The sequence below is a fragment of the Hypanus sabinus genome, chromosome 4, assembly GCF_030144855.1.
Source record: "Hypanus sabinus isolate sHypSab1 chromosome 4, sHypSab1.hap1, whole genome shotgun sequence".
Lineage (NCBI taxonomy): Eukaryota > Metazoa > Chordata > Chondrichthyes > Myliobatiformes > Dasyatidae > Hypanus > Hypanus sabinus.
The window spans coordinates 158,422,843-158,448,217 of NC_082709.1; the positions used below are offsets into that span (position 1 = coordinate 158,422,843).

At 41.7% G+C, this 25,375-nt stretch overlaps 1 protein-coding gene across 1 annotated transcript; it reads right to left on the minus strand.

Moving 5' to 3' along the window:
- Positions 1 to 488: 488 nt before the first annotated feature.
- LOC132392180 (NXPE family member 3-like) lies at positions 489 to 24,226 on the minus strand. Its single transcript, XM_059966026.1, has 7 exons — positions 24,027 to 24,226; positions 21,602 to 21,693; positions 19,372 to 19,442; positions 15,772 to 16,559; positions 7,184 to 7,257; positions 2,712 to 2,921; positions 489 to 1,042 (listed from the first exon to the last, which is right to left on the minus strand). The coding sequence occupies exons 1-7, from the start codon at positions 24,224 to 24,226 to the stop codon at positions 489 to 491; spliced, it is 1,989 nt and encodes a 662-aa protein (XP_059822009.1).
- Positions 24,227 to 25,375: the final 1,149 nt, after the last annotated feature.

Below are 25,375 nucleotides of genomic sequence, written 5' to 3' on the forward strand. Positions count from 1 at the left end.
ATACTCTTAGCATTAAAACAGAAATATTTCAATCAGTCTGTCCTATTGAGTCTATAAACTTGTTCCTGTCTGATCTTGCATGTCTAGCCATCTCTCTTCCTTTCAATCCCTCTGTCCTGCTACTCTGGTTTCCACCACTCTGTCAATCTACTCTGAATCCTCCCTAGTAGCACTAGCAAACTAGTTCATTAGAATGTGTGAAAACCAAATAATTGCTGAGTCAGAAATCTGAAATTAAAACAGAAAACATTGGGAATGCACAGCAAAGCATTTTTATTTGATGATAAGTGGATAGCCAATGGAAACAATGCCTGCATATTGTATTGAGTTCCATACAGAATTCCCACTAATACTGGAACATGAAAGAACATAGGATTATTTATACATAACAAAACAGTTTGATTGTATCCAGTACATACTCCCTATCTGTGGAAAATTCAAAGATGATTTATCTTAAAGCAAACATTGATATATTCTTCAAATGTCTATCAACCTTTTTTAGATGGGCAGACAAATGAAAGAAATACATCCATTTCATTTTTTATAATAAGTTGATGAGGGTGTATGTTATGGGGCAGGTAGTGGGCTATGGTCATTTCCCACGCATCTACAAATGCTACATTCATGCCTGCAAATATCCTCCTCAATACTAAATCAAGCTGATAGGAAAACCAATCACTCTGGCGTAGACTGAAGGATGGTGTAAGGGCCCGTACATTAGCCGTCTTTATTACCACTACTGTATCTGGACTCCTGCCCAAAAGCAATAGGATTGACCTCCGGATGTACTGCAGCCTCCGAATGTACACTTCTATTGGATAAGAGGCAAAATGGACACATAAGGTAATTGCTATGACTGTATCTTTCCCTCCTCTAACTTCATCTATTTTATTTGAAGTGTACCGCAATAGCTGGCTCCAAATATTGTAGAATTGGATTGGGGGTCCATGAACACGAAATTCCACCATGATGTTGTGCTCTTTGTCCACAGCAAGGAGAGGGCCGGCAATTCCAGAAGAGCCAAGGTCAAATACTTTCAGACCTAAAAGGAATAAAATAAATGTAACTTGCTGGCCATCATTTAGTAAAATGATTTTCAGGCTTACAGCACCAAATAGAATAAATGACTTAACACCTTGTCAATGTAATTAAGGAGCTGAGAGATACTAACCTGGCATAGGATCCTTGCATTTGGTAGTAAGAGACATACAATAATGACAGCTCCCTCCCCTTCCTCAATCTCACAAACTATGAAGTGACATCTGTTATCAACCTACCAAATACAACAGCAGTCTTCACCATACCTCTTCCCACCCTATCTCTTGTAAAAAAAAAATGCTATCCCTTTTCTTAATTCCTTTGCCTCCACCACATCTGTTCCCAGGACATCAGAGATGTTCGCCTTCTTCAAAGAACGAGGCTTCCCTGCCTCCACTATTGATGCTGACCTCACTTACATCTCCTCCATTTTCCAAACAACTGCACTGCCTCCATCTTCCCACTGCCTGAACAGTGATAGAGTTCCTCTTGCCTTTACCTATCACCCCATGAGACTTCACATTCAACACATCATCCTCCACAACTTCTGGCATCTCTAAACGGATCCTACTACTAAATATATCTTTACCTCCCCCTCCCCCACACTTCTTTCCTCAGGGATCACTCCCTCCAAGGTCCCCTTGTTCATTCATCTCTCCCCACTAACCAGCCTCTTGTCACTTATCCCTATAAGCATCCTAAGTGCTACACCTGCCCACTCACCTCCTCCCTCTCCTCCATTTGGCACCCAAACAGTCCTTCCTGGTGAGGCAACACTTCACTTTCAATTCTACTGTGGTTGTCTATTGTGTGCAATGCTCTCAGTTTGATCCCCTCTACATTGGTGAGATCAGTCGTAAACTGGGGACACATTGTCGAGCATCTCCACTCCATCCGCCAAAAGTGGAACTTACAATGGCCAAACATTTTAATTCGATTCCCATTCCCATTTGGACACGTTGCCAAGATGAGGCCATTCTCAGAATGGAGGAGCAACATCTTACATTCCATTTGGGTAGCCTCCAACCTGATGGCATGATTATTGATATTTCCTTCTGGTAAAAAAACAAAATCCTCCTCCCCGCTTCCTCTTTTCCCCACTCTGGCCTTTTCTCACCTACTTATCACAAAAAACAGAAATAACATATATTAAAAAAGTGAGGTAGTGTTCAAGGGTTCAATGCCCATTTAGGAATTGGGTGGCAGAAGGAAAGAAGCTGTTCCTAAATAGCTGAGTGTGTGCCTTCAGGCTTCTGTACCCGCTTCCTGTTGGTAGCAGTGAGGTAAAGGGCATGGCCTGGGTGCTGGAGGACCTTAAGGGCTGCCTCTCTGAGACTCTGCTCAGATCGTCACATGATATTTCAAAGGGAATTCAGAAGGAACTTCTTTGGCAACAGAGTTGTGAAAAATTAGAATGGGGAGTGATTCAAAAAGGTAGAAGATGCGTTGAATGAGGGACTGGACAAACAAATGAGGGTGCAGGGTGCAGAAGTTTCTGTTGATTGATTTTTGTGAGAGGACACAAGTATGAGTATTATCACCACAGTGAACTGATGAGCTGAATGGCCTGTATCTCTAGCATTTCCTATATAACCTGCCATATCAGAGACCAATCTCAAATATAACATATGCATTCAATGTATAATCCACCAAAATAAGATAGTCAGATTAACCTGGAAGAAATCGAGTCAAGTATGTAAACCACTGGAGCATTGTGGAATCTCCAATCAGATACATCTTCTTCCCTCGGAGACAGTCCGTAGTGTTTACAGCAGTGTCAAAACGACGGATTTTGCAGCTTGATGACATCCACTGGTTCTTGTAATAAAAGCCAGATGGTGATATCATTGGTTTTCCCCGGACACATTTACCAGGAACTGCAGCTAAGAATAAAGTGAACAGAAGTACAGACATTGTGGTGTAATGTACATTGGACTAGTAATGCAACCATAATTGGTTAGTCACAGTTTCAATGGCAGTGACATCTTCCAAGAAGTTTATTTAGCAGTTACCACGAAGTTTGGTTTTATTCATTGACTGGTGGTGGGATTCTCTGTGCGGGTAGTATTTATTGCTCACCCATCTTTCACTTGAGATGTTGGTGAAGACCTAGTGATGACACCAAGCTCTTCTTCCATCACTTGCATCTCTGGGCCTACTTCTTGGGCAAGGATTCCCCACCCCTTTCTCCTTCTTCAACCCACTTCCTCCTCTTAGACGTTCCACTTTGGCCTTAGGCACACTTGATTTCCATCTCTAACTGTGTACGTGACATCATCCATCTTGACTATACAACTCCATTCACCTACTCAAACCTCATCCCTTCTGAATATACTGCCCTTCACTCCCCTCACCACTGGAGAGCTCCCATCTACTGCCACCACAGCTCCCATATCCCACATTGCCCATGTCTACCTCCTATTCAAGATTCACAAACCTAACTGCCCTGATAAGCCCTTTGACTTTGTCTACTCCAACCCCATTGAACTTGTGTCCACATACATTGATTCCATTTTCTTTCCCTTGGTTCAGTCCCTCCCACCTACATCTGAGACACTTCACATATTCTTGATCAGTTCCATGTCCCTGACCATATTATTTTCAATATAGCTGTCCAATCCCCATTCACTTCCATTCCCCATTAGGAAGGCTCCTAAACTCACTGCTTCCTTCTGAAAAACAGACCTAATCAGTTTTCCTCCAATACCGCCCTCCTCCATTTGGAGGAACTTGCACTTACCCTCAACAATCTCTCTTTTGGCTCCTCTCACTTTCTCTAAGCCAGCTATGCCTGCCTTTTTGTCAGCTACCTGGACCAGTCCATGTTCCAAGTCTACACCAGCAATGTTCCCTAACTCAATCTGTACTACATTGATGACTGCATTGGTGCTGATCTAATGAATTTCATCATATTTGCCTCCAACATCCACACTGCCTTTAAATGTCCATCTCTGACTCCTTTTCCCTCTTTTTTGATCTCTCAGTTTCCACTTCTGGAGACAAATTATCTATTATACAAATCACTGACACTCACATTTATCTTGACTGAACCTCTTTCCACCCTATTACTTGTAAAAATACTGTTCTTTTCTCTCAGTTCCTCTGACTCCTCCACATCTGCTCTCAGATGAGGCTTTCCATTCTAGGACATCAAGATTTGCCTGTTTTTCAGAAAATGGTCTTCCCTTCCACCACTATCAATGCTACATTCACACATTCTCCCATTTCCACACATCTGCTCTTACCTCTTCCAGCTAGTCATAACAGAGATAGGGATCCCCTTGTCCCTGCCTAACACCCCATGAGCCTCTGCATCCAAAACACCATTCTCTGTAACTTCTGACATCTCCAACAGGTCCTCCGTCATGCACAACTCTCCCTCCCTCCCTGCCCACTTTCTGCAGTGATTGCTCTCTATATGAGTTCATTGTTCACTCAACCCCTCCCCACAGATCCCTCTTCTGGTGCTTACATGAGAAATGTCAAACCTGCCTTGTACCTCTTCTCTCACCACCAAGGCTCTAAAGAATCCATCCAGGTGAGATGACATTTCACCTGCAAGAATGTCCCCCAAGGCATTCTACTATTATGTGAAGAGCAAGAAGATAAATGTGAGAGCATAGGACCTATCAAGTGTGACAGTGGGAAAGTGTGTATGGAACCAGAGGAAACAGCAGAGGTACATAAAGAATACTTTACTTCAGGATTCACTATGGAAAAGGATCTTAGTGATTGTAGTGATGACTTGCAGCGGACTGAAAAGCTTGAACATGTAGGTATTAAGGAAGAGGATGTGCTGGAGCTTTTAGAAAGCAGAAAGTTGAATAAGTCACCGGGACTGGACAAAATATACCCCAGGCTACTGTGGGGGGTGAGGGAGGAGATTGCCGAGCCTCTGGTGATGATCCTTGCACCATCAATGGGGACGGGAGATGTTCCAGAGGATTGGAGGGTTGTGGATGTTGTTCCTTTATTCAAGAAAGGGAGTAGAGATAGCGCTGGAAATTATAGACCAGTGAGTCTTATCTCAGTGGTTGGTCAGTTGATGAACAACCTGAGAGACAGGATTTATGACCATTTGGTGAGGTATAATATGATTAGGAGTAGTCATCATAGCTTTGTCAAGGGCAGGTTGTGCCTTATAAGCCTGATTGAATTTTTTGAGGATGTGACTAAGCATATTAATGAAGGAAGAGCAGTAGATGTAGTGTATATGGATTTCAGCAAGGCATTTGATAAGGTACCCCATGCAAGGCTTATTGAGAAAGTAAGGAGGCATGGGATCTAAGGGAACATTGATTTGTGGATTCAGAACTGGCTTGCTCACAGAAGGCAAAGTGTGGTTGTAGACGGGTCATATTCTGCATGGAGGCCAGTCACCAGTGGAGTGCCTCAGGGATCTGTTCTGAGACACTTATTCTCTGTGATTTTTATAAATGACCTGGATGAGGAAGTGGAGGGATGGGTTAGTAAGTTTGCTGATAACACAAAAGTTGGTGGTGTTGTGGATAGTGTGGAGGGCTATCAGAGGTTACAGCTGGACAATGATGGGATGCAAAACTGGACTGAGAAGTGGCAGATGGAGTTCAATCCAGATACGTGTGAAGTGGTTCATTCTGGTAGGCCAAGTATGATGGCAGAATATAGAATTAATGGTAAGACTCTTGGCAGTGCGGAGGATCAGAGGGATCTTGGGGTCCAAGTCCATAGAACGCTCAAAGCAGCTGCGCAGGTTGAATCTGTGGTTAAGAAGGCGTATGGTACATTGGCCTTCATAAATCGTGGGTCTGAGTTTAGGAGCCGAGAGGTAATGTTGCAGCTATATAGGACCCTAGTCAGACCCCACTTAGAGTACTGTGCTCAGTTCTGGTCGCCTCACTACAGGAAGGATGTGGATGCCATAGAAAGGGTGCAGAGGAGATTTACAAGGATGTTGCCTGGTTTGGGGAGCATGCCTTATGAGAATAGGTTGAGTGAACTCAGCCTTTTCTCCCTGGAGTGACGGAGGATGAGAGGTGACCTGATAGAGGTGTACAAGATGATGAGAGGCATTGAACGTATGGATAGTCAGAGGTTTTTTCCCAGGACTGAAATGGTTGCCAGTAGAGGACACAGGTTTAAGGTGCTGCAGAGTAGGTACAGAGGAAATGTCAGGGGTAAGTTTTTTACTCAGAGAGTGGTGAGTGCGTGGAATGGGCTGCCGGCAATGGTTGTGGAGGCAGATATGATAAGGTCTTTTAAGAGACTTTTAGATAGAAACATGGAGCTTAGTAAAATAGAGGGCTATATGTAAACCTAGTAATTTCTGAGGTAGCGACATGTTTGGCACAACTTTGTGGGCTGAAGGGCCTGTATTATGCTGTAGGGTTTCTATGTTTCTAATGTCAGGGGTTATCTATGGTAACAGGTGCTCCTGGTGCAGCCTCCTCTACGTTGGTGAGACCTGACATAAATTGGGGGACTATTACATCTCTTTGCTCTGTCCACCACAAAAGGCAGCCATCCACTTCAGTTTGGACTCCCATTCCCATTCTGACATGACTGTCATGAGGAACCCAACACAGGGTGCAGGAGCATTTCCTCATATTCTGTCTGGGTAGCCTCCAAGCTGATATTTCCTTCCTCTTGAATTCAATATTTGGATTTGCAAAATGCTTGATTTTGTCAAAGTGATCAGGTCAAGTCAATAGAAGTGACATTTAAGCTTGCTGTAGAGCACGGAGATGGTCTACATCCATCCATCTCTCACCCTCTTTGTAGCTGCAACAAAGGTTGGGGAAATCTGGCTCTAAATACACAGAGCATAATGTTACATCCTGGAGTCCAATGAGAAATCAAACCAATCCATCATAAATAATACTAAGTAAAATTCGTAAAATACACCCTCATAACCATGTCTTTAATATAATTCATGTTGCTGAATGGTTTGTATAGAACGGAAATTTTGCCTCAGTTTAAATCCTATGTGAATTCATAAATATATTTGGCTGGATAATTTTTAAATGCCTTAATCAAGCTGAACATAAAATGCTAAAAGAATTCAGGAAATAACTACATGGATATTTATATTTTGTTTGGAATGGCTGAGGACTTGTAGTTCTTACCAAAGTATTAACTTAATAGTAATGAATAAAAATAATCTTACGTGCCTGAGGTGAAGGTTTTACAGTTACATAATCTCTGGTACTGGGAAGTAAAGGCTTCTTGAGATTGACTTTACTGTAAATGGAAAAATTTCATAGAATAAGTCATTGCATCAATACGTAAAGGGAATGCTTACTAGATATAGCTCAAAAACATGTTTGACTATTCTCTTACTTTAATCTGCAGTGACACTAACAAGGTAGTTGAGGGTTTCTTGTACATCCCCCATAATGAACAACACAGGTCTCATGATTCACATTGTGTTGCTTTTAACAGCAATTGTCTAATTTCATGAACTTATCAGGAGATCCAGGTAAATGTCAGTGTTGTAGATGGCACAAGTTCAGCACACCAAAAGATGGTGAGTTCCAATCTTTAGGCAAGCAAGTATTCACCATGAACCCAGTGCAGTTACAAAATGTCTTCACACTAGAATGCCACAGGTGTGTTCTTGTTATCATAGAAACATAGAAAATAGGTGCAGGAGTAGGCCATTCGGCCCTTTGAGCCTGCACCCCCATTCAGTATGATCATGTCTGATCATCCAACTCAGAACCCTGTACCTGCTTTCTCTCCATACTCTCTGATCCCTTTAGCCACAAGGACCATATCTAACTTCCTCTTAAATGTAGCCAATGTTTCCTGTGGCAGAGAATTCCACAGATTCACCACTCGTTGTGTGAAGAAGTTTTTCCTCATCTCGGTCCTAAAAGGCTTCCCCTTTATCCTTAAACTGTGACCCCTCATTCTGGACTCCCCCAACATGCGAAACAATCTTCCTGCATCTAGCCTGTCCAATCCCTTTACAATTTTATATGTTTCAATAAGATCTCCCCTCAATCTTCTAAATTCCAGCGAGTATAAGCCTAGTCGATCCAATCTTTCTTCAGATGAAAGTCCTGCCATCCCAGGAATCAATCTGGTGAACCTTCTTTGTACTCCCTCTATGGCAAGAATGTGTTTGCTCAGATTAGGGGACCAAAACTGCAGACAATACTCCAGCCTTGTACAAGGCCTTGTACAACTGCAGTAGAACCTCCCTGCTCCTGTACTTGAATGCTCTTGCTATGAATGCCAACATACCATTTGCCTTTTTCACCGCCTGCTGTACCTGCATGCCCACTTTCAATGATTGGTGTACAATGACACCCAGGTCTCGTTGCACCTCCCCTTTTCCTAATCAGCCACGATTCAGATAACAATCTGTTTTCCTGTTCTTGCAACCGAAGTGGATAACCTCACATTTATCCACATTAAATTGCATCTGCCATGAATTTGCCCACTCACCTAACCTATCCTAGTCACCCTGCATCCTCTTAGCATCCTCCTCACAGCTAACACTGCCATCCAGCTTTGTGTCATCCACAAACTTGGAGATGCTGCATTTAATTCCCTCGTCTAAATCATTAATATATATTGTAAACAACTGAGGTCCCAGCACTGAGCCTTGCGGTAACCCACTAGTCACCGCCTGTCAATCTGAAAAGGTCCCGTTTACTCCCACTCTTTGCTTCCTGTTTGCAAACCAATTCTCTATCCACATGAATACCATTCCCCCAATACCGTATGCTTTAAGTTTGCACACTAATCTCCTGTGTGGGACCTTGTCAAAAGCCTTTTGAAAATCCAAATATACTGCATCCACTGGTTCTCCCCTATCCACTCTACTAGTTACTTCCTCAAAAACTTTTATAAGATTCATCAGACATAATTTTCCTTTCACAAATCCATGCTGTCTTTGTCCGATGATTTCACCTCTTTCCAAATGTACTGTTATCTAATCTTTGATAACCGACTCTAGCATTTTCCCCACCACCGATGTCAGGCTAATCTGTCTATAATTCCCTGGTTTCTTTCTCCCTCCTTTTTTAAAAAGTGGGGTTACATTAGCCACTCTCCAATCCTCAGGAACTAATCCAGAATCTAAGGAGTTTTGAAGAATTATCACTAATGCATCCACTATTTCTTGGGCTACTTCCTTAAGCATTCTGGGATGCAGACCATCTGGCCCTGGGGATTTATCTGCCTTTAATCCCTTCAATTTACCTTACACCACTTTCCTACTAACATGTATTTTCCTCAGTATCTCACTAGACCCTCAGTTCCCTACTATTTCTGGAAGATTATTTATGTCCTCCTTAGTGAAGACAGAACCAAAGTAGTTATTCATTTGGTCTGCTACGTCCTTGTTCCCCATGATCAATTCACCAGTTTCTGACTGTAAGGGACCTACATTTGTCTTAACCAATCTTTTTCTTTTCACATATCTATAAAAGCTTTTACAGTCAGTTTTTATGTTCCCTGCCAGCTTTCTCTCATAATCTTTTTTTCCCTTTCCTAATTAAGCCCTTTGTCCTCCTCTGCTGGACCCTGAATTTCTCCCAGTCCTCAGGTGTGCCACTTTTTCTAGCTAATTTGTATGTTTTTTCCTTGGAATTGATACTAACCCTAATTTTTCTTGTCAGCCACAGGTGCACTATCTTCCCTGGTTTATTCTTTTGCCAAACTGGGATGAACACTTGTTGTAGTTCATCCAAGTGATCTTTAAATGCTTGCCATTGCATATCGACCATCAACACTTTACGTATCATTTGCCAGTCTATCTTAGCTAATACCTCATACCTCAAACCTTTAAAGGTCTCATACCTTTAAAGTTACCCTTCTTTAAGTTCAGAACCTTTGTTTCTGAATTAACTATGTCACTCACCATCTTAATGAAGAATTCCACCATATTATGGTCACTCTTACCCAAGGTTGCTAACAAGATTGCTAACTAATCCTTCCTCATTGCTCAATAGCCAATCTAGAATAACCAGCTCTCTAGTTGTTTCCTTGACATGTTGGTTCAGAAAATCATCCCGTATGCATTCCAAGAAATCCTCTTCCTCAGTACCCTTACCAATTTGGTTCATCCAATCTATGTGTGGATTGAAGTCACCCATTATAACTACTGTTCCTTTATTGTATGCATTTCTAATTTCCAGTTTAATGCCATCCCCCACCTCACTACTACTGTTATCAAAACAAGCTATATCTATACGGGCTACTTGAAAGACTTATTCAGTAAATTCCCTATCTATGCTTTAGCCACCAGCTCAGCAATATTTTCACTTTAATTATACTGTATATTCAAATTCCTTTTGACATTTTTGTACCATTACTCTTTTAGGCAGTGCATTAAAGCCATTCTGCAGGTAAATATTTTTCTCAAGGTATTTGTGGCCTTTTTGCCAGTTGTTTTGAACCTTCACATTCCATTGCCAATTCCTCAACAAAGGCAAACTTTTCTTCTCATTTAATCTGTAAAATGCTTATTTTTCTATCATCTCTACTAATTCTTAGCTGCACCCTCTCCTGTCACTATCTCTCTGGGTACCTAATGTGGCTCACATGGCTTTGGAGCAGCAAACCCTTGAGCCCAGAATTGGACTCGGTTCTTCAATTGAGGCCAAAATCATAATTTATGAAAATATTAGTTGAACTTCTTTTATTTTTATGCCTAGGATTATCTTTGTCCATTGAACATTTTTCTCAACGTGACCTGCCACTTTTAGATTCTAAGTCCAGTTAATGGGCCGACAGTTAAATGGGGCAGACCCTTATTTGGGACAACTCTTAAAGAACAAAAATTAACCAAGAAAGTAGCTGGGATTCCCTTTGTTTATTTGGGACACTCTGCCACTTAACTGGGACAGGAAATTGTTGCTGAACAGGTTCCAACTAGTGTCAGTTGTGTGCACTTGTTCACCGTTACACCATACTTAGTGTGAACAGTTTTCAAATAGCATCAGTTGCGAATGCTTGTGTTATGTTATGCATTTGTGCTGATGTAAACCAATTCTAAAAGCAGTGATTTTTGATACTTCTGCCTTTTAAAAAAAATTAAGATCCTTGCCAAGGTGCAGAAAGGCAATCCACTATCCACTATCCACACTAGGTATCTGTGCTGATTTTGTTCATTTATGGTCAATCAAAAGAACACAGCAGCATACACTGGATGAATTCCTCTGTCAATAATTGTTAGGAACTGATACAGTATAGTTTCATTGTGTAGTAGTGTTAGTAGCATTCTAATTTGTTCTATATATTTTTAAAATATATACTTGTTACTCAGTTATACCTTTTCAAATATTTCCATGAAATGTCAGCAAATTAACTATATAACCAAATCCATTGTATAAGCAAGGATCTGGCTTTTCCTGTGGATTTCTAAAATTGTACCACATTCCATAAATATAATCTCTTTCAATACTTATTTCCAATGTACAATTACCTGCATGAAGTTTTATCAACTTTGTTCCTGCAATTTCACTTAATCATTTTCTATTGTTGTTCCCTTGTGTTCTCTTTAATTACTGTTACTGTTTGCACTTACTGTTTACTGTATGCAATTCACAAATGCAGTATAATCATGCTCACTCCCTCTATGAACAACATTACATACAACTTAAGACGACAATAATCAGCAACATATGGTGTCCTTCAGACTTGCAGCTGGATGAATTGCTGAAAGTTAATCCGGTTAAAAAGTAAATTTATCGATTACCTCCTTCATAGTCAAACCTCGCTCACTTCCACAGCCTCCAGGCACATCTTCCCACTTTTACCTCTAATCAGTCCTACCTTCACTCCTGTCATCCTTTTGTTCTTCACATAATTGAAGAATACCTTGGGGTTTTCCTATACCCTACTAGCCAAGGCCTTCTCATGCCCCCTTCTTGCTCTTCTCTGCCCCTTCTTAAGCTCCTTTCTTGCTACCCTATATTCCTCAATAGACCCATCTGATCCTAGCTTCCTTAACCTCATGTATGCTGCCTTCTTCCACCTGACTAGATTTTCCACTTCACTTGTCACCCGTGGTTCCTTCACCCTACCATTCTTTATCTTTCTCACTGGGACAAATTTATCCCTAACATTCTGCAAAAGATCCTTAAACATCGACCACATGTCCATAGTACATTTCCCTGCAAAAATATCATCCCAGTTCACACCCGCAAGTTCTAGCCTTATAGCCTCATATTTTGCCCTTCCCCAATTAAAAATTTTCCTGTCCTCTCTGATTCTATGCATCAGCATTCAAATGTATCCAAGAAGTTAGGATCACTGCAGCCTGGGACAGCTTATGGCAAGTAATGACCTTTTGTTGATATATGCTGTGTGTTTGGATTTGAAACACTGTTTCAAATGGCCAGTGTTGCCTGTCCAGTTGGACTAAATAAAGTTGTAAGCTGTGTAGTGGTGTTTGTATTAAGAGTTTGATCACTTGGTTCAGTTGAAAAGTTGAAGAATTGAATTGCTTCCATTGTTGAAAAGCTGAATTGAATTTGATGTTGTTTTGTCTGGTTTGCACACTTGGAAAACAACATGAGTCCAGCTGGAAGCAGTGTCCTTGAAGCCAAGACTAAGAGAAATTAAACAAACTCGCGATGTTGAAGGTCAATTTGTTGGAGGAAATGAGAATATTTACAAAGCCTCAGGACAGGCTGTGACCATGTATAAGACTGAAATCAGCACACCTGAAGTGTGTGCAGCATATAACCATGCATCTGACACCACATTTGTACACATTCAAATGGAGGCTGATTTAGCTGAGTGATACACAAGACAGCAAATATTGAGAGATAAGCACTCTCTGGAAGAACAGGTGGAACAGCTTTAAAGAAATATGGAGCAGCTTAAGTTGCAAGAAGAAATAGCAGCCAAGATGGCCAAAGTGCTAAGGGCTTCAAGTGCTAAACATTCTCCAGCAGAACAGCTCTATGGTGAGAATCCCTATATTGACATGGAGCAGAAAAAGGCCAACTTACTTGATACTAATGCGGATACATCTGAAGAACAAATGTCTATGAGTCATGAGTTTGAGTCCCAAAGGGTAGTTCAGTGTGTTCACACTCAGCCTGCAGCAAGGAGATGCTCTGAACCTAAGCCATGTCCAATAACACAAGGTGCTTTGAGGGCATTGATTTACAGTGTGAAGACACTTGCGTTTGAGATGATAAAGGTCTAACTCCCACACTGGAGGTCATAAGAACCCGAAAGGAAATAACAAGTTTTATGATACAACATATTGCATTCATTTATCATCCATTTATGAGGGCTTTCAAGAATAGCATTGAAGGCAAGTCTGATAATTATGGTGACTATTTCTATTTTCTCCAACAGTCCACTGGAGGTCATCCTGGAAAACTTGTCTGAAGTTGCCAAGGATTTGTAGGGAAAGGTCAACTAAGGCGGCAGGCAGGTGGGTCTCCGGCTCAGCAGTAAACCCGATGACTAGATGAAGTGAGGGTCATGAATGGAGAGCCAGGGTAACAAGATGAGAGGAGTGTTGGGTCAGTCAATCAGGAGGTATTGGGTGGACTCAGGATGCTCTCCAATGTCTGCAGGAGCTCATACTAATGTGCAGGAACAAAGGACTGGAGGGAGCTTAACGTTTAGAACGTCCCTTGTCCCTTCCTGGTGGTTCAATCTTCCTAGATGCAGGAGGCATTTGATGCATGGGTGATTGGGAGTACCGCAGTAAATGCTCAATTTGTTTCTCTGCCGATGCTCACACTGTTGGTGGTTGGGGGGGGGGGGGGGGGCAGGTAAGGGTTAAGGGAGCTCTCCCTAACTACCTGGTTTCTGGAGGCTTTGGTAAAGAAGGTCCTGCAGCCTGAAATGGTTCTGGGAATGGAACTGAGATTCTAGCTGATTATCTGCAGAGTTGCTTCATAAGACACTTGTCAATTAGAAGAGGCAGAGTGATGAGGCTTTTGATGTTAGTGGGCATTTCTTGGGTAGTAAGATTTTCTTTCAAGTGCTCTGAGAGGCCGTAATGGTAGTCTGCCAGCATCGCTTCTGCATTCCAGCCGCACTCTGCCACGAGGTTCCTAAATTCCACAGAACTGAGCATGAGCATTGGTGCATGCGAAGCATCCAACCAGTACCTCATGGATGGTTGAGAATCCAGCGCATCTCAGGTTGTGAAATCTTCACATTCATTGCGAACGGGGGTTTTATTGTCCCAATTCACAGCAGTGCAGGTCAGAGCTCACCTAATCATGAGAGAAACACAAGGGCAGTCTTGGCTCAGTCTGTAACATACAGAGAAAGCTGGAGCTTGAAATGCAGGGTCAGCTGGGACAGGAAGTCGCAGCTTGGCATTGGGGATCAGCTGAAATGTTCAGGCACCGGAATCAGGGAGGAGGTTGAGTGTCGTGGGATTGTTATACTGAAATGGAGAAATATAGTGTTAATAGCTTCCTGCTGCTTCAGGATTGCGTGTGCCTGTCAACAGATTACTTTCTTTAGGATAGCAAGCTCTGCAGGTCAATCACTGGTTCACTCATCTGTCACGAAATATACAGGAGGATTGACCGAAATGCAGAGCAGCAGAGATGACCTAGCAGTGGGCGATAACTTTTCCTGCAAAATAACAAGCTATGAGGGGCCACAAAACAAGAGGGAACCCATACTTAACACAACAAAGCAACAAGGTTACAGTGACTAGGAGCAGCTGGTTGTGACTGGCTGATTCGATGGGTGAATAAGGACTGTGGATGAGAGCTGGGTTTAAATAGGCTGCAGGTGATGAGTTGGAAATGTGTAGCAGGTGACACCTGTTAGCTGGGTGGTGACTTGGAGATGCAGGCTTTCATCGAGGTTAAATCTTTGAGAATCAATTAGTCAGAGTCATAGAAAAGTACAGCACAGATACAGGCCCTTTGGCCCATCTGGCCTATGCTGAGCCATTTAAACTGTCTACTTCCTTTGACCTGCACTGGGACCACAGTCCTCCATATCTCTACCTTCCATGTATCTATCCAAGCTTCTCTTAAACGTTGAAATCAAGCTTGCATGCAATACTTGCACTGACAACTTGTTCCACATTCTCATGACCTTCTGAGAGAAGGTCCCCTTAAATTTTCACCTTTCACCCTTAACCCATGATCTCTAGTCATTATCCCACCCAACCTCAGTGAAAAAAGCCTGCTAGCATTTATCCTAACTATTACCCTTATAATTTTATATATCCCTATCAAATTTCCAAACGTTCCAAGAAGTAAAGTGCTAAGCTATTCAATCTTTCCATATAACTTAGATCCTTTACACTCGGCAACATTCTTGTAAATTTTCTCTGTACTCTTTCAATCTTATTTACATCTTTCCTATAGGTAGGTGACCAAAATTGCAAATGTACTCCAAATTAGGCCTCACTAACATCTTATACAACTTTAACATAGCATCAATACTTTGTACTCAATACTACAATTTTTGAAGACCAATGTACCAAAAGCTTATCTTACAGCCCCATCAACCTGTGACAGCACTTCCAAAGAACTATTGACGTGTATTCCCAGATCCCTTTGTTCTACTGTACACCTCAGTGCTTTACCCTTCTCTGTGCAAGACTTACCCTCGATGGTCATATCAAAGTGCAACATCTTGTACTTGTCTGCATTAAATTACATTTGCCATTTTCAGCACATTTATCCACTGATCCAGATTATACACGACCAAAAAGAAAAATTGTCAGCATAGCAATCTTGCTACAGTTTTACTAAATCAAGAAACTAAGTTATAATTGAAAGGAAATAAATAACATACCTTTGAAAAAATTTAATATCTTCCCCTTTCACATTCAGTTTTGCATATCCTGCTCTGTCATAGTTGACACGAGAAGAGCAGGAAAGCTTTTCTGGTTTATAACAGAACCAAGGCTCTCCAGTCCTGAGGTCAGTAAAGTTACAAAGTGGTTTAGTCTGAGGTAAAAATGCATTGCATATTGTAGTCTCTGAAATAGCCCCATATTTGAAGTGACTTCTCAAAAGCACTCTAAATGGCTGTTCTTCACGAAGTCTCCAAAGTACCTGGATCCCTTCACTGGGATGAACCAGTGAAACAGACACTTGAACTTTTCCTGGCCAGAATAAAGTAAAATTGATGTGGTAAGTTCCATTTTGGTGATCTATAACCGTTCCTGCTGAACCGGCTTTCAACTCTGGAGTGTGGATCCGGGCTTGGAGATAGTCACCCCCATATTGCTTCGGATTTCCTTCAAAATCGTACATACGCAACATCACCTGCAGCTGATCTCCAACATAGAAATTCTTTCCAGAATTCAAAATAACAAAATGCGTAAGTGATGGGTTGCTGCTTTTCCGGAAAGGCACACTGGAGTTCGAAGGCTTTGGCCACTCAATCATTTTCAATACAGCTGCACCTTCTGATCTTTCCTCAGGGGTAAAGCTGTGACTCTGGTAGCCGTACTGCAACAGCTTGTGTGTCCAATCAGGCTTCAGCACTTCCATGTCTTGCTGTATTGTGGAATAATTCTTTAGAGGTGGATACCTGCTCCATTGGGAGTCTGATTGAGAAAGTGAATGTATATCTGACTGTGGAAAGAAAAATAATTCAGTATTGAATATTTTATGTTGGCATCTGAGATTAGGGAGTAAGTTTGTTCCTAGGAGATTTAACTGTCAACCACAAGGGAATTCAGAGAGACTATCCAGAGAAATGAATCCCACTGTCTTCTTGATGAAGTCACATTGAGACCAGAGAAGAACAGGGTTACTGAAGTTGTGCCTTCCTTTGAGGATTGCAGCATCCATAAGAAACACCCATCTCAAGTAATGTGGCACTTCTGAAAACTTATCAGACTGAAGGTGCCCCAAAGTGAGTTCCTGTCTGGGTAAAGGTATTACAGAATTCCAGAGTTGGTGAGAGAAAAGAAAACAATCTACACAGTGCTTCTATACCTGATCACTGCTCAATAACTTCTGTTGTATGGCAAAAGTAAAAAAACAACAGGGTGGGGCTTTATGATGACACCACATTACTGGTCAAGTGACCTGAAAGTATAGTCAAGGTTACAATTGTGTTATTTAAGAGATTTAAAACTGGATAATCTTAGGACAATAAAATTAGCTCACTTGCCCTTAGTTGCTAAACCAAAGGACATGGGGAGCATGAATCAAAATGCCTGCTTCCCACTAATGCTTTAACGCTCAGCAGGAAGACGTATCCTCACTACCCAGATCCCAATGCGACATTGAAATGCCTATATTTGAAATGTAATTAAAAAGGAATGCGGTAAAAGGGCATGACATTCTCATACATCTCTCGGTAGATGCTCCAAAAGAGCATCTGGGACCTCTCCCTGCTCTCATAAACCACCAAGGTGAACAGGGAGAAACATAGCTCCTGGTCATAATGGCTACAACAGAACTGTGAACAATCTGATCCTTTCCTCTTGGATCTGATGTTAAAAAGAAAAGCTTTTAAATATTGTTCCTTCATGCTCAGTTTACTCAATCGATTTTTCAGAATACCATTTTACACACCTTGATGAGCTGAAAGTTTATAATTACCACAAGCAGTGTCAGCGATACCAGAAACATGTAAAGGAGCTGCTTGGAATTGAAGTAAAGAGGCACTTTGATTTTACATTGGTCATTCATATTGGAAGGTTGCTGTGCTCCCTTGCCCATCGGTCTGTTTAAAACTTCCTTTCAGCAAATCTGAAATTTAAATGATTCAAATAAATCTAAGGCAAACAATTTCAACCTGACGGCTTTGACGTCAAATTAAGTTTATTATCAAAGTACATGCATGCCCCCATATACTACCTTGTGATTCATTTTCTTGCAGGCATTTAAAGGAAAACAAAGAAATACATTCGAATTTATGGAAAACTATACATAAACAAAGACTGACAACAACCAATGGGCAAAAGAAGACAAATTGTGCAAATAAAAAACTATAAAACTATAATACTGAGAACGTGAGGAGTAGTGTCCTTGAAAGTGAGTCGGTAGGTTGTCGAATCAGTTCAGCATTGAGGTGAATGAAGATATCCACAGTGGTTCAGGAGCCTGATGGTTGTAGGCCAATAACTGTTTCTGAACTTGGTGGTGTGGGACCCGAGGGTCCTGTACCTCCTGCTCGATGGTAATAATAAGAAAAGTGCATAGCCTTGATGGTGGAGGAACCTGATGATGGATGCTACTTTCTTCCATTCCACTCCATTCAAAGAGAAAACTTTGACCATATTTTCCACAGATCCAAATAAGGTTCTTCTGGAGGACTGGAATCTGGTTACCATCGAAAGGAATGTCCATGGTAATTCTGCTAATTTTCCATCAATCAAGGTAGTATGGATAAAAGCAAATACAATATATGAGGAAAGAATATAGCTGAAAAAATTTGGCAGCTGAAAAATTTGGCCTGTCCCCTAAAACCCTGACTAATTTTTATAGATGCGCCGTGGAAAGCATTCTTCTAGGGTGCATCACAACCTGGTATGGAAGTTGTCCTGTCCATGATCGGAAGAAGCTGCAGAAGATCGTGAACGTAGCCCAGCACATCACACAAACCAATCTTCCATCCTTGGACTCACTTTACAATGCATGCCATTGGAGCAGTGCTGCCAGGATAATCAAGGACACGACCCATCCAGCCAACACACTTTTTGTCCCTCTTCCCTCCTGGAGAAGGTTCAGGAGCTTGAAGATTCATACAGCCAGATTTGGGAACAGCCTCTTGCCAACCATGATAAGACTGCTGAAAGGATCCTGACCCGGATCTGGGCCGTACTTTCCAAATATCTGGACCTGACTTGACTACCTTACTTTCCCTTTTCTATTTTCTAATTATGATTTATAATTTAAATTTTTATTATATTTACTTTGATTTGTTCTCCAGGGAGCGCAAAGCGCAGAATCAAATATCGCTGTGATGATTGTATGCTCTAGTTTCAATTGTTTGGTGACAGTAAAGTAAAGTAAAGTAAAGGAGAGTCTTCAAAAGGCAATGGTACAGCAGTGGGACATGATGGTGGGGATTTTTTTTAAACTATGAATATGTTTATATCTTCAAATATCTCACAATTCATAAGTGGGTAGAGGGATAGGCTTTCTTCCTTGCTGAAACTGTGGGAATGGGATGATAAACTGAGCTAATTATTTTTCAGTGGGGTGACTGTGGTGGTAGAGATGAGTATGCTACTGTGGAGCTGGATAGAAATTGGGAAAAGAAAGGGGTTAGGAGGAGGTGTGGCTTGGTAACTGAAAATCATGAAGTGACATTGGCACACATAAATGCGGAAGCAACAGATTAAGTCAGGCACCAGAATAATGGAAATAAAAAAGGGGAATAAAACCAGCGAATCATGGTGAAGTTTGAGAAATCGATGTTGTGGTTTACCCAGGAGTTTGAGCTGTAGCTCCTGCAACTTCGTTTGGCCACGTCATGGCAGGAGTTCATAGGCCAACATGCTGGAATGGAAATAGCAGTGTCAAATTCAAATGGGTGTCACTGGGATTTGGGGAGGACAGAACAAATGTGCTTGTTGAAGCAGTCTCCCAATCTGCATTAGGTCTCATCAGTGTAGAGGAGGTTACAGCTGATACAATAAATGACCACAAGAAATTCACAGGTGAAGAGTTCCCTCACCTGGATGGGCTCTAAATGGTAGTGAGGGAAGAGGTGTAGGGGCAAGTGTAGCATTTGTCATGGTTGCAAGGATGAGTGCCGGGATGGAGGTCTATGGAGAGCAACAAGTAGACAAGGAATTCATACAGAGAGTGTTTTCTGTGGAAAGTGGGGAGGGGGTTATGGGGTAGGAGAGAGAGTTGTGCCTGGTAGTAGGATCCTATTAGATATTGTAGAATTTGCAGAGAATGATGTGCTGGATACGGAGGCATGTGGGGTGTTACTGTACGTGAGGACAAGGGAAACCCTATCCTTGTTATGACAAGTTGTGGAATGGATGGAGTCAGACACAGGTGAAATCAAAGAGATATGGGTGAGGGCAGCGTTGATAGTGGAGTGGTGGAAGGGAAGCCCCATTTTCTGATAAACGACAACTCCTTGATATTCTAGAACAGATGTGGTGGAGACAGAGTTACTGAGAAAAGGGATTAACAATTTTTCAGGTGACAGGGAGAGAAGACGTATAGTCAAGATAACTGTGAGAGTCCGTGAATTTGTAAAGAATGTCCATAGATAGTCTGTCTCTGGAGAAGGAGAACAAAAGATCAGGAAAGAAGAGAGATGTGTCACAGGTGAACCAAGTAAATTTGAGGGTGGGGTAGCATCTGTGGAGGAAAATGGACGATCGGCGTCTGCAGTACACCCGAATCGTCTATTGCCATTTCTCTCCGCAGATCCGGCATGTTTTTGTTGCAAAATAGATGTGCTATTCCCTCGATACCCTGAGCTGCGAAGAATTGCGAAGCATTTTCGTTCGTTAATATATTCCGATGACTAACTGGCAGTGTCAAAAGACAGCAATTCAAATCAGACTTGACGCGAACAAAAAGGATAGTCCCCACTTTTTCCCTCTGTTTATCCCTGGATACATAAACACTAAAAGAAGCGCTGTATAAATTACAATTTGAATGACTTTAAAAAAAATGTCTTGTATGTACTTCATGATTCCGCGGGAGCTGTTGCTTCTGTCGAGCTTTGCAGTTTATTCGTGTGTTACAAAATGTAAAGGTACAATCCCCGAGCACAAGAGACCCAGAAAGATTCCCAACGGATCTTCAATTTTCATTCGACATTTGGCGTCATGCAAAAACAAAACAAACTACGATCTACCCGGAGATTCAAAAGTATCTGAAATATATTTTATTATCGTCTCCTACATCAGTTTGCTGTTGAGAGATTAAACCGGCAGCTTTCATTAGGACTTTTCTTTCGGATACATTACAAAAATGTCAGAATAAAGGAATAAGAATCGATGTTGAATTACCTGCGATTTGTAATTATTTCCCTCGGACTATAAAATAGGGTGCCGTCGCCGGATTACATTTCGCTCCTCTCGTAAAGTTAGCAACGATCGAACTTTCAGAAAAATAGTAACAATCTCCTCGGCGCCTTAACGGCCAAAGTTTGCAACACTATCGACCACTCCCTGTAACGAGCCTATTGTCACCTAACAGGCGAGTTCAGTGACAATCTCGAGAAAATCTACAGATGATGAAATCCACTGACTTCACAAAGAACAAATTGACTCCAGTAATTTAGTTTATAATTTAGTACATAATTTGTCATATCTGAACTACTCTGGCTGTTTATAATGGTCTCAGACTTCGTACCGTGTTGCAATAATAATTCAAAAATGCTGTCATATCATAATAGCCGAAGTTTAAAGCAACAATAACCCTTAATGGGATTGTAAAATTATTCAGTGAAACAGCTTTTGTTGTTTGTTGTCAATGGGCAGCGTCTAGTGACATTGTGCCTTGAACGACTATGAGCAAATTTTGGACTCCACAAAAGGCAGTTGGAAAAACAGCGAATAAATTTAAAACACAATAGATACTGTAAATGCCACAAACACGCACAAAATGCTGGAGGAACTGGGCAAGTCGGGCAGCATCTATGGAAGGAATAAACTCCTTTATCAATCACATCAACCATAGCCTACCGGTCAACCTCGACGCTTCGCAATTCGCCTTTCGGAGCAACAGGTCAACGGCAGATGCCATCTCTCTGGCACGACATTCCTCCTTGAAACACCTGGAGAATAAAGACGCATATGTAAGGCTCCTTTTCATTGACTACAGCTCTGCCTTTAATACCATCATTCCAAATAAACTGATTTCTGAACTCCGGAACCTGGGTCTTAGCACCCAGATCTGCAGCTGGATCTTCAACTTCCTCACAGACAGGACCCAGGCTGTAAAAATAGGGGACAAGCTCTCCTCCACAATCACTCTGAGCACCAGTGCCCCACAAGGCTGTGTACTCAGCCCCCTGCTGTACTCATTGTACACCCATGATTGTGTAGCCAAACCTCCATCGAACTTAATATACGAGTTTGCTGATGGCACTACAATTGTAGGCTGTATCTTGGGTAATGATGAGTTTGAATACAGAGGAAATTAAGAACCTGGTGGCATAGTGCGAAGACAATAACCTATCCCTCAACGTCAGCAAGACGAAGGAATTGGTTGTTGACTTCAGAAGGAGTAGCGGACCGCACGACCCATCTACAATGGTTGTGCGCAGGTGGAACAGGTCAAAAGCTTTAAGTCATCAGGGTTAATATCTCAAATGACCTGACTTGGTCTAACCAAGCAGAGTCCACTGCCAAGAAGGCCCACCAGTGCCTTTACTTCCTGAGAAAGCTGAAGAAATTTGCCCTGTCCCCCAAAACCCTCACTAATTTTTATAGATGCACCGTGGAAAGAATTCTTCTAGGGTGCATCACAATCTGGTATGGAAGTTGTCCTGTCCAAGACCAGAAGAAGCTGTACAAGATCATGAACATAGCCCAGCCCATCACACAAACCAATCTTCCATCCTTGGACTCACTTTACACCACATGCTATCGGAACAGAGCTGCCAGGATAATCAAAGACAAGACCCACCCAGCCAACACATCTTTTGTCCCTCTTCCCTCAGGGAGGAGCTTGAATACTTGTATAGCCAGATTTGGGAACAGCTTCCTTCCAACTGTGATAAGACTGCTGAACGGATCTAGGCCGTACCTTCCAAATATCCGGACATGTCTCTCGTTTTTTTTTGCACTACCTTACTTTCCCTTTTTTTAATTTATGATTTTATAATTTAAATTTTTATTATATTTACTATTGATTTGTACTCCAGGGATCACGAAGCACAGAATCAGACATCGCTGTGATGATTGTATGCTCTAGTATCAATTGTTTGGTGACAATAACGTACCAAAATTAAATTAAAGTACCAAAATTATTCCTTCAAGATGGTGCCAGTGAAGAACGCGACCAACGGCGACGTTCTGCAGCCAGTTCATCAAACGACTTTTTTACTGCTTTCAAATACATGTATATCCCTGGTTTAAGACCATGCTTCATTTTATTAGTAGAAATATACTGTTGGGTACTTTATTTTCTGCAGATTTTATCAAAATGCAATGTGTTTCTTTAATTAAATCACATCAGCTTTGTGGGCCGAAGGGCCTGTATTGTGCTGTTTTTTTTTTCTAATTGAGTAATTCAGTTGATTGACAAATTAGGCTTGTTGTCTTAGCTGACAAGGTTTGTCATGTTAGCATTTGGCTAAAAGGATGCCCAGAACATTCTAGAAGGATCTGGGGTAGCCATTTTCTGGAAGAAGCTCGAAGAAGAGGGAGAGGGACGACAAACATGAGTGAAGAACATACTGAAACGCTCACAGAACCTTCTTAAGGATAGATACTGCTGTTGGAAAATCATCGTGCAGACAATGGTTTGGATATTAATTGATGTTTCACTTGGACTGTGTTTTCCGCCAGAATTGTTCAGTACCGTGAGCAAATAAAGTGAAGCAAATTCGGTTGATTACACAATCATGAGCTCCAATAATTACGTGCACACTATATGTGTGTGATGGAACCCTTTCTTTATCTTGTTTGTTACAGTTAAAATATTCTGTCCATACAATTCTAATTTAAGTTTATATTGCTGTGAGTTATGTTACTGATACCTGGCAAACGGTGAATTTTCAGTGTTCATACAAATGATAGTCTCATTTTCCCTTAAAGGGACATTCAAACTTTTGTGTTGTGTTTACCCGAATCATATTTATCCTGGGCGTATTTATTTATTTGAAATTACCTTCTCCTTCTCATCACTATTCCCCACACATTGCAGAGTTATATTTTGTTCTGAAAGGTTGGATTCACGGTAATAGCTAACTCATTACGAGCCTGTGGGTCGAGGGTTATGATTCTGCTACTCATCCTGGCGTGATCCCATGTTCAACTAATTCCATTGCTTTGCTCCAACTGAGACATCGAGCAAGGCTGAAGTCAACGAGGACGAGAGCGGAGGATGGACGGGTGGTCGGTACTGTCTGCTAGGGTTTCATGGCCTTCCTCTCCCGCTCACGAGCGGCTGTCAGAGGAAAGTGCACGAGCCTTGGGATCCACGTCACAAGGATTGAACAGCGAGGCTGTGGACTTGTTTTGGGAGACTTTGACATTAATGTTGCAAACGTTCCTGGATTCTAGATTCTTTTTGCTGTTTTTGAGTGGTTTGATCAGGATGATCGATGTGATCTGGGGCACTTTGAAGAACAGCTCTGCCATCAACAGTGGACCGACGGGTGAGCTTCACATCTTGACTGTATTCAGGTGTCCTTCATGCAAATTCTCTAACACTCTGGTATGTAGTTTAGAGGGAACCACAATATTAGATCCACATGTCAGGGTTCTTTGTCACATAGACAGTTGGTCTCGTCTCACTGAGAGCTCTGGAAATGCAGGATTACCAGGAGTTGGCCATCCTTGCAGGGTGATGTTATAGACTTTTAACAATGTCGGGTTATTCCTTGTTTCTCTTTGTACCTCAGAATTAGATATCAGCAACTGATCCACTAGTGATGTGTGAAACATCTCTCCTGGGTCACAGAATGCAGACTTTTCTTCTTTAGTTTCCAACAGTGGAAGATGTGACAAGCTGTCAGTGTTTCTGTGTTGTTTGGTACCCTTGAGCTCTATGTCATAAGAGTGAGCCCCAGGGGATAGTGCCCAATGTTGTAACTGGGTAGCAGACATCACTGGGATTCCCTTCCTGGGATTGAAAGTGGACTCAAGGGGCTGGTGATCTGTCACTAGTGTAAACTTTTGTCTGTAGAGGGAGTGGTGGAACTTCTTTATTCCCCATACTAGACTAAGGGCCTCTCAGACGATCTGTGTATAGTTGTGTTCTGCGTTCATTAGTGATCTTGAAGCAAATGTAATCACATGTTCAGATCCATCCATCATAGTGTGTGACAAAACAGCACCAGTGTCATAAGGAGACACATCACATGCCAGTCTAATGGGCAGTGATGGGTCATAATGGGCGAGTAGTTCATCTGATGTTATTCGTCTCTTTGTTTCCTTGAATGTTCTTTCACATCTTTCTGACCATTCCCACTTTGCTCCTGTCTGTACAGCGCATTCAATGGGTGCAGCACTGTAGCAATGTTTGGGAGAAACCAGTGGTAGTATTTTACAAGACCTAAGTATGACCTGAGTTGAGACTCATTTTCCGGTTTTGGTGTCTGTAGCACTGCTTCAATCTTCTCTTGTGACTCTTCTCATGCTTATCAATGACATGCCCACAATATTGAGATTTCATTCTTGAAAAACTCACATTTCTCTCTCTTTGCACACAGACCATACTCACTCAGCTTGGTAAGGACTTTAGTAAGGTTCTGAAGGTGCTCTTCATTATTCTTGCCAGTCACAATG

Excerpts from the sequence above, each read along its gene's own strand:
- LOC132392180 (XM_059966026.1), bottom strand. The coding sequence starts at position 24,226 with ATGGCAGAGCTGTTCTTCAAAGTGCCCCAGATCACATCGATCATCCTG. Across the intron at positions 19,443-21,601 it reads CGAAGCGTCGAGGTTGACCG|CATGTTGGCCTATGAACTCC; the intron begins GTAGGCTATGGT and ends TTTCCATTCCAG. Across the intron at positions 1,043-2,711 it reads CTTGACTCGATTTCTTCCAG|GTCTGAAAGTATTTGACCTT; the intron begins GTTAATCTGACT and ends TATTCCTTTTAG.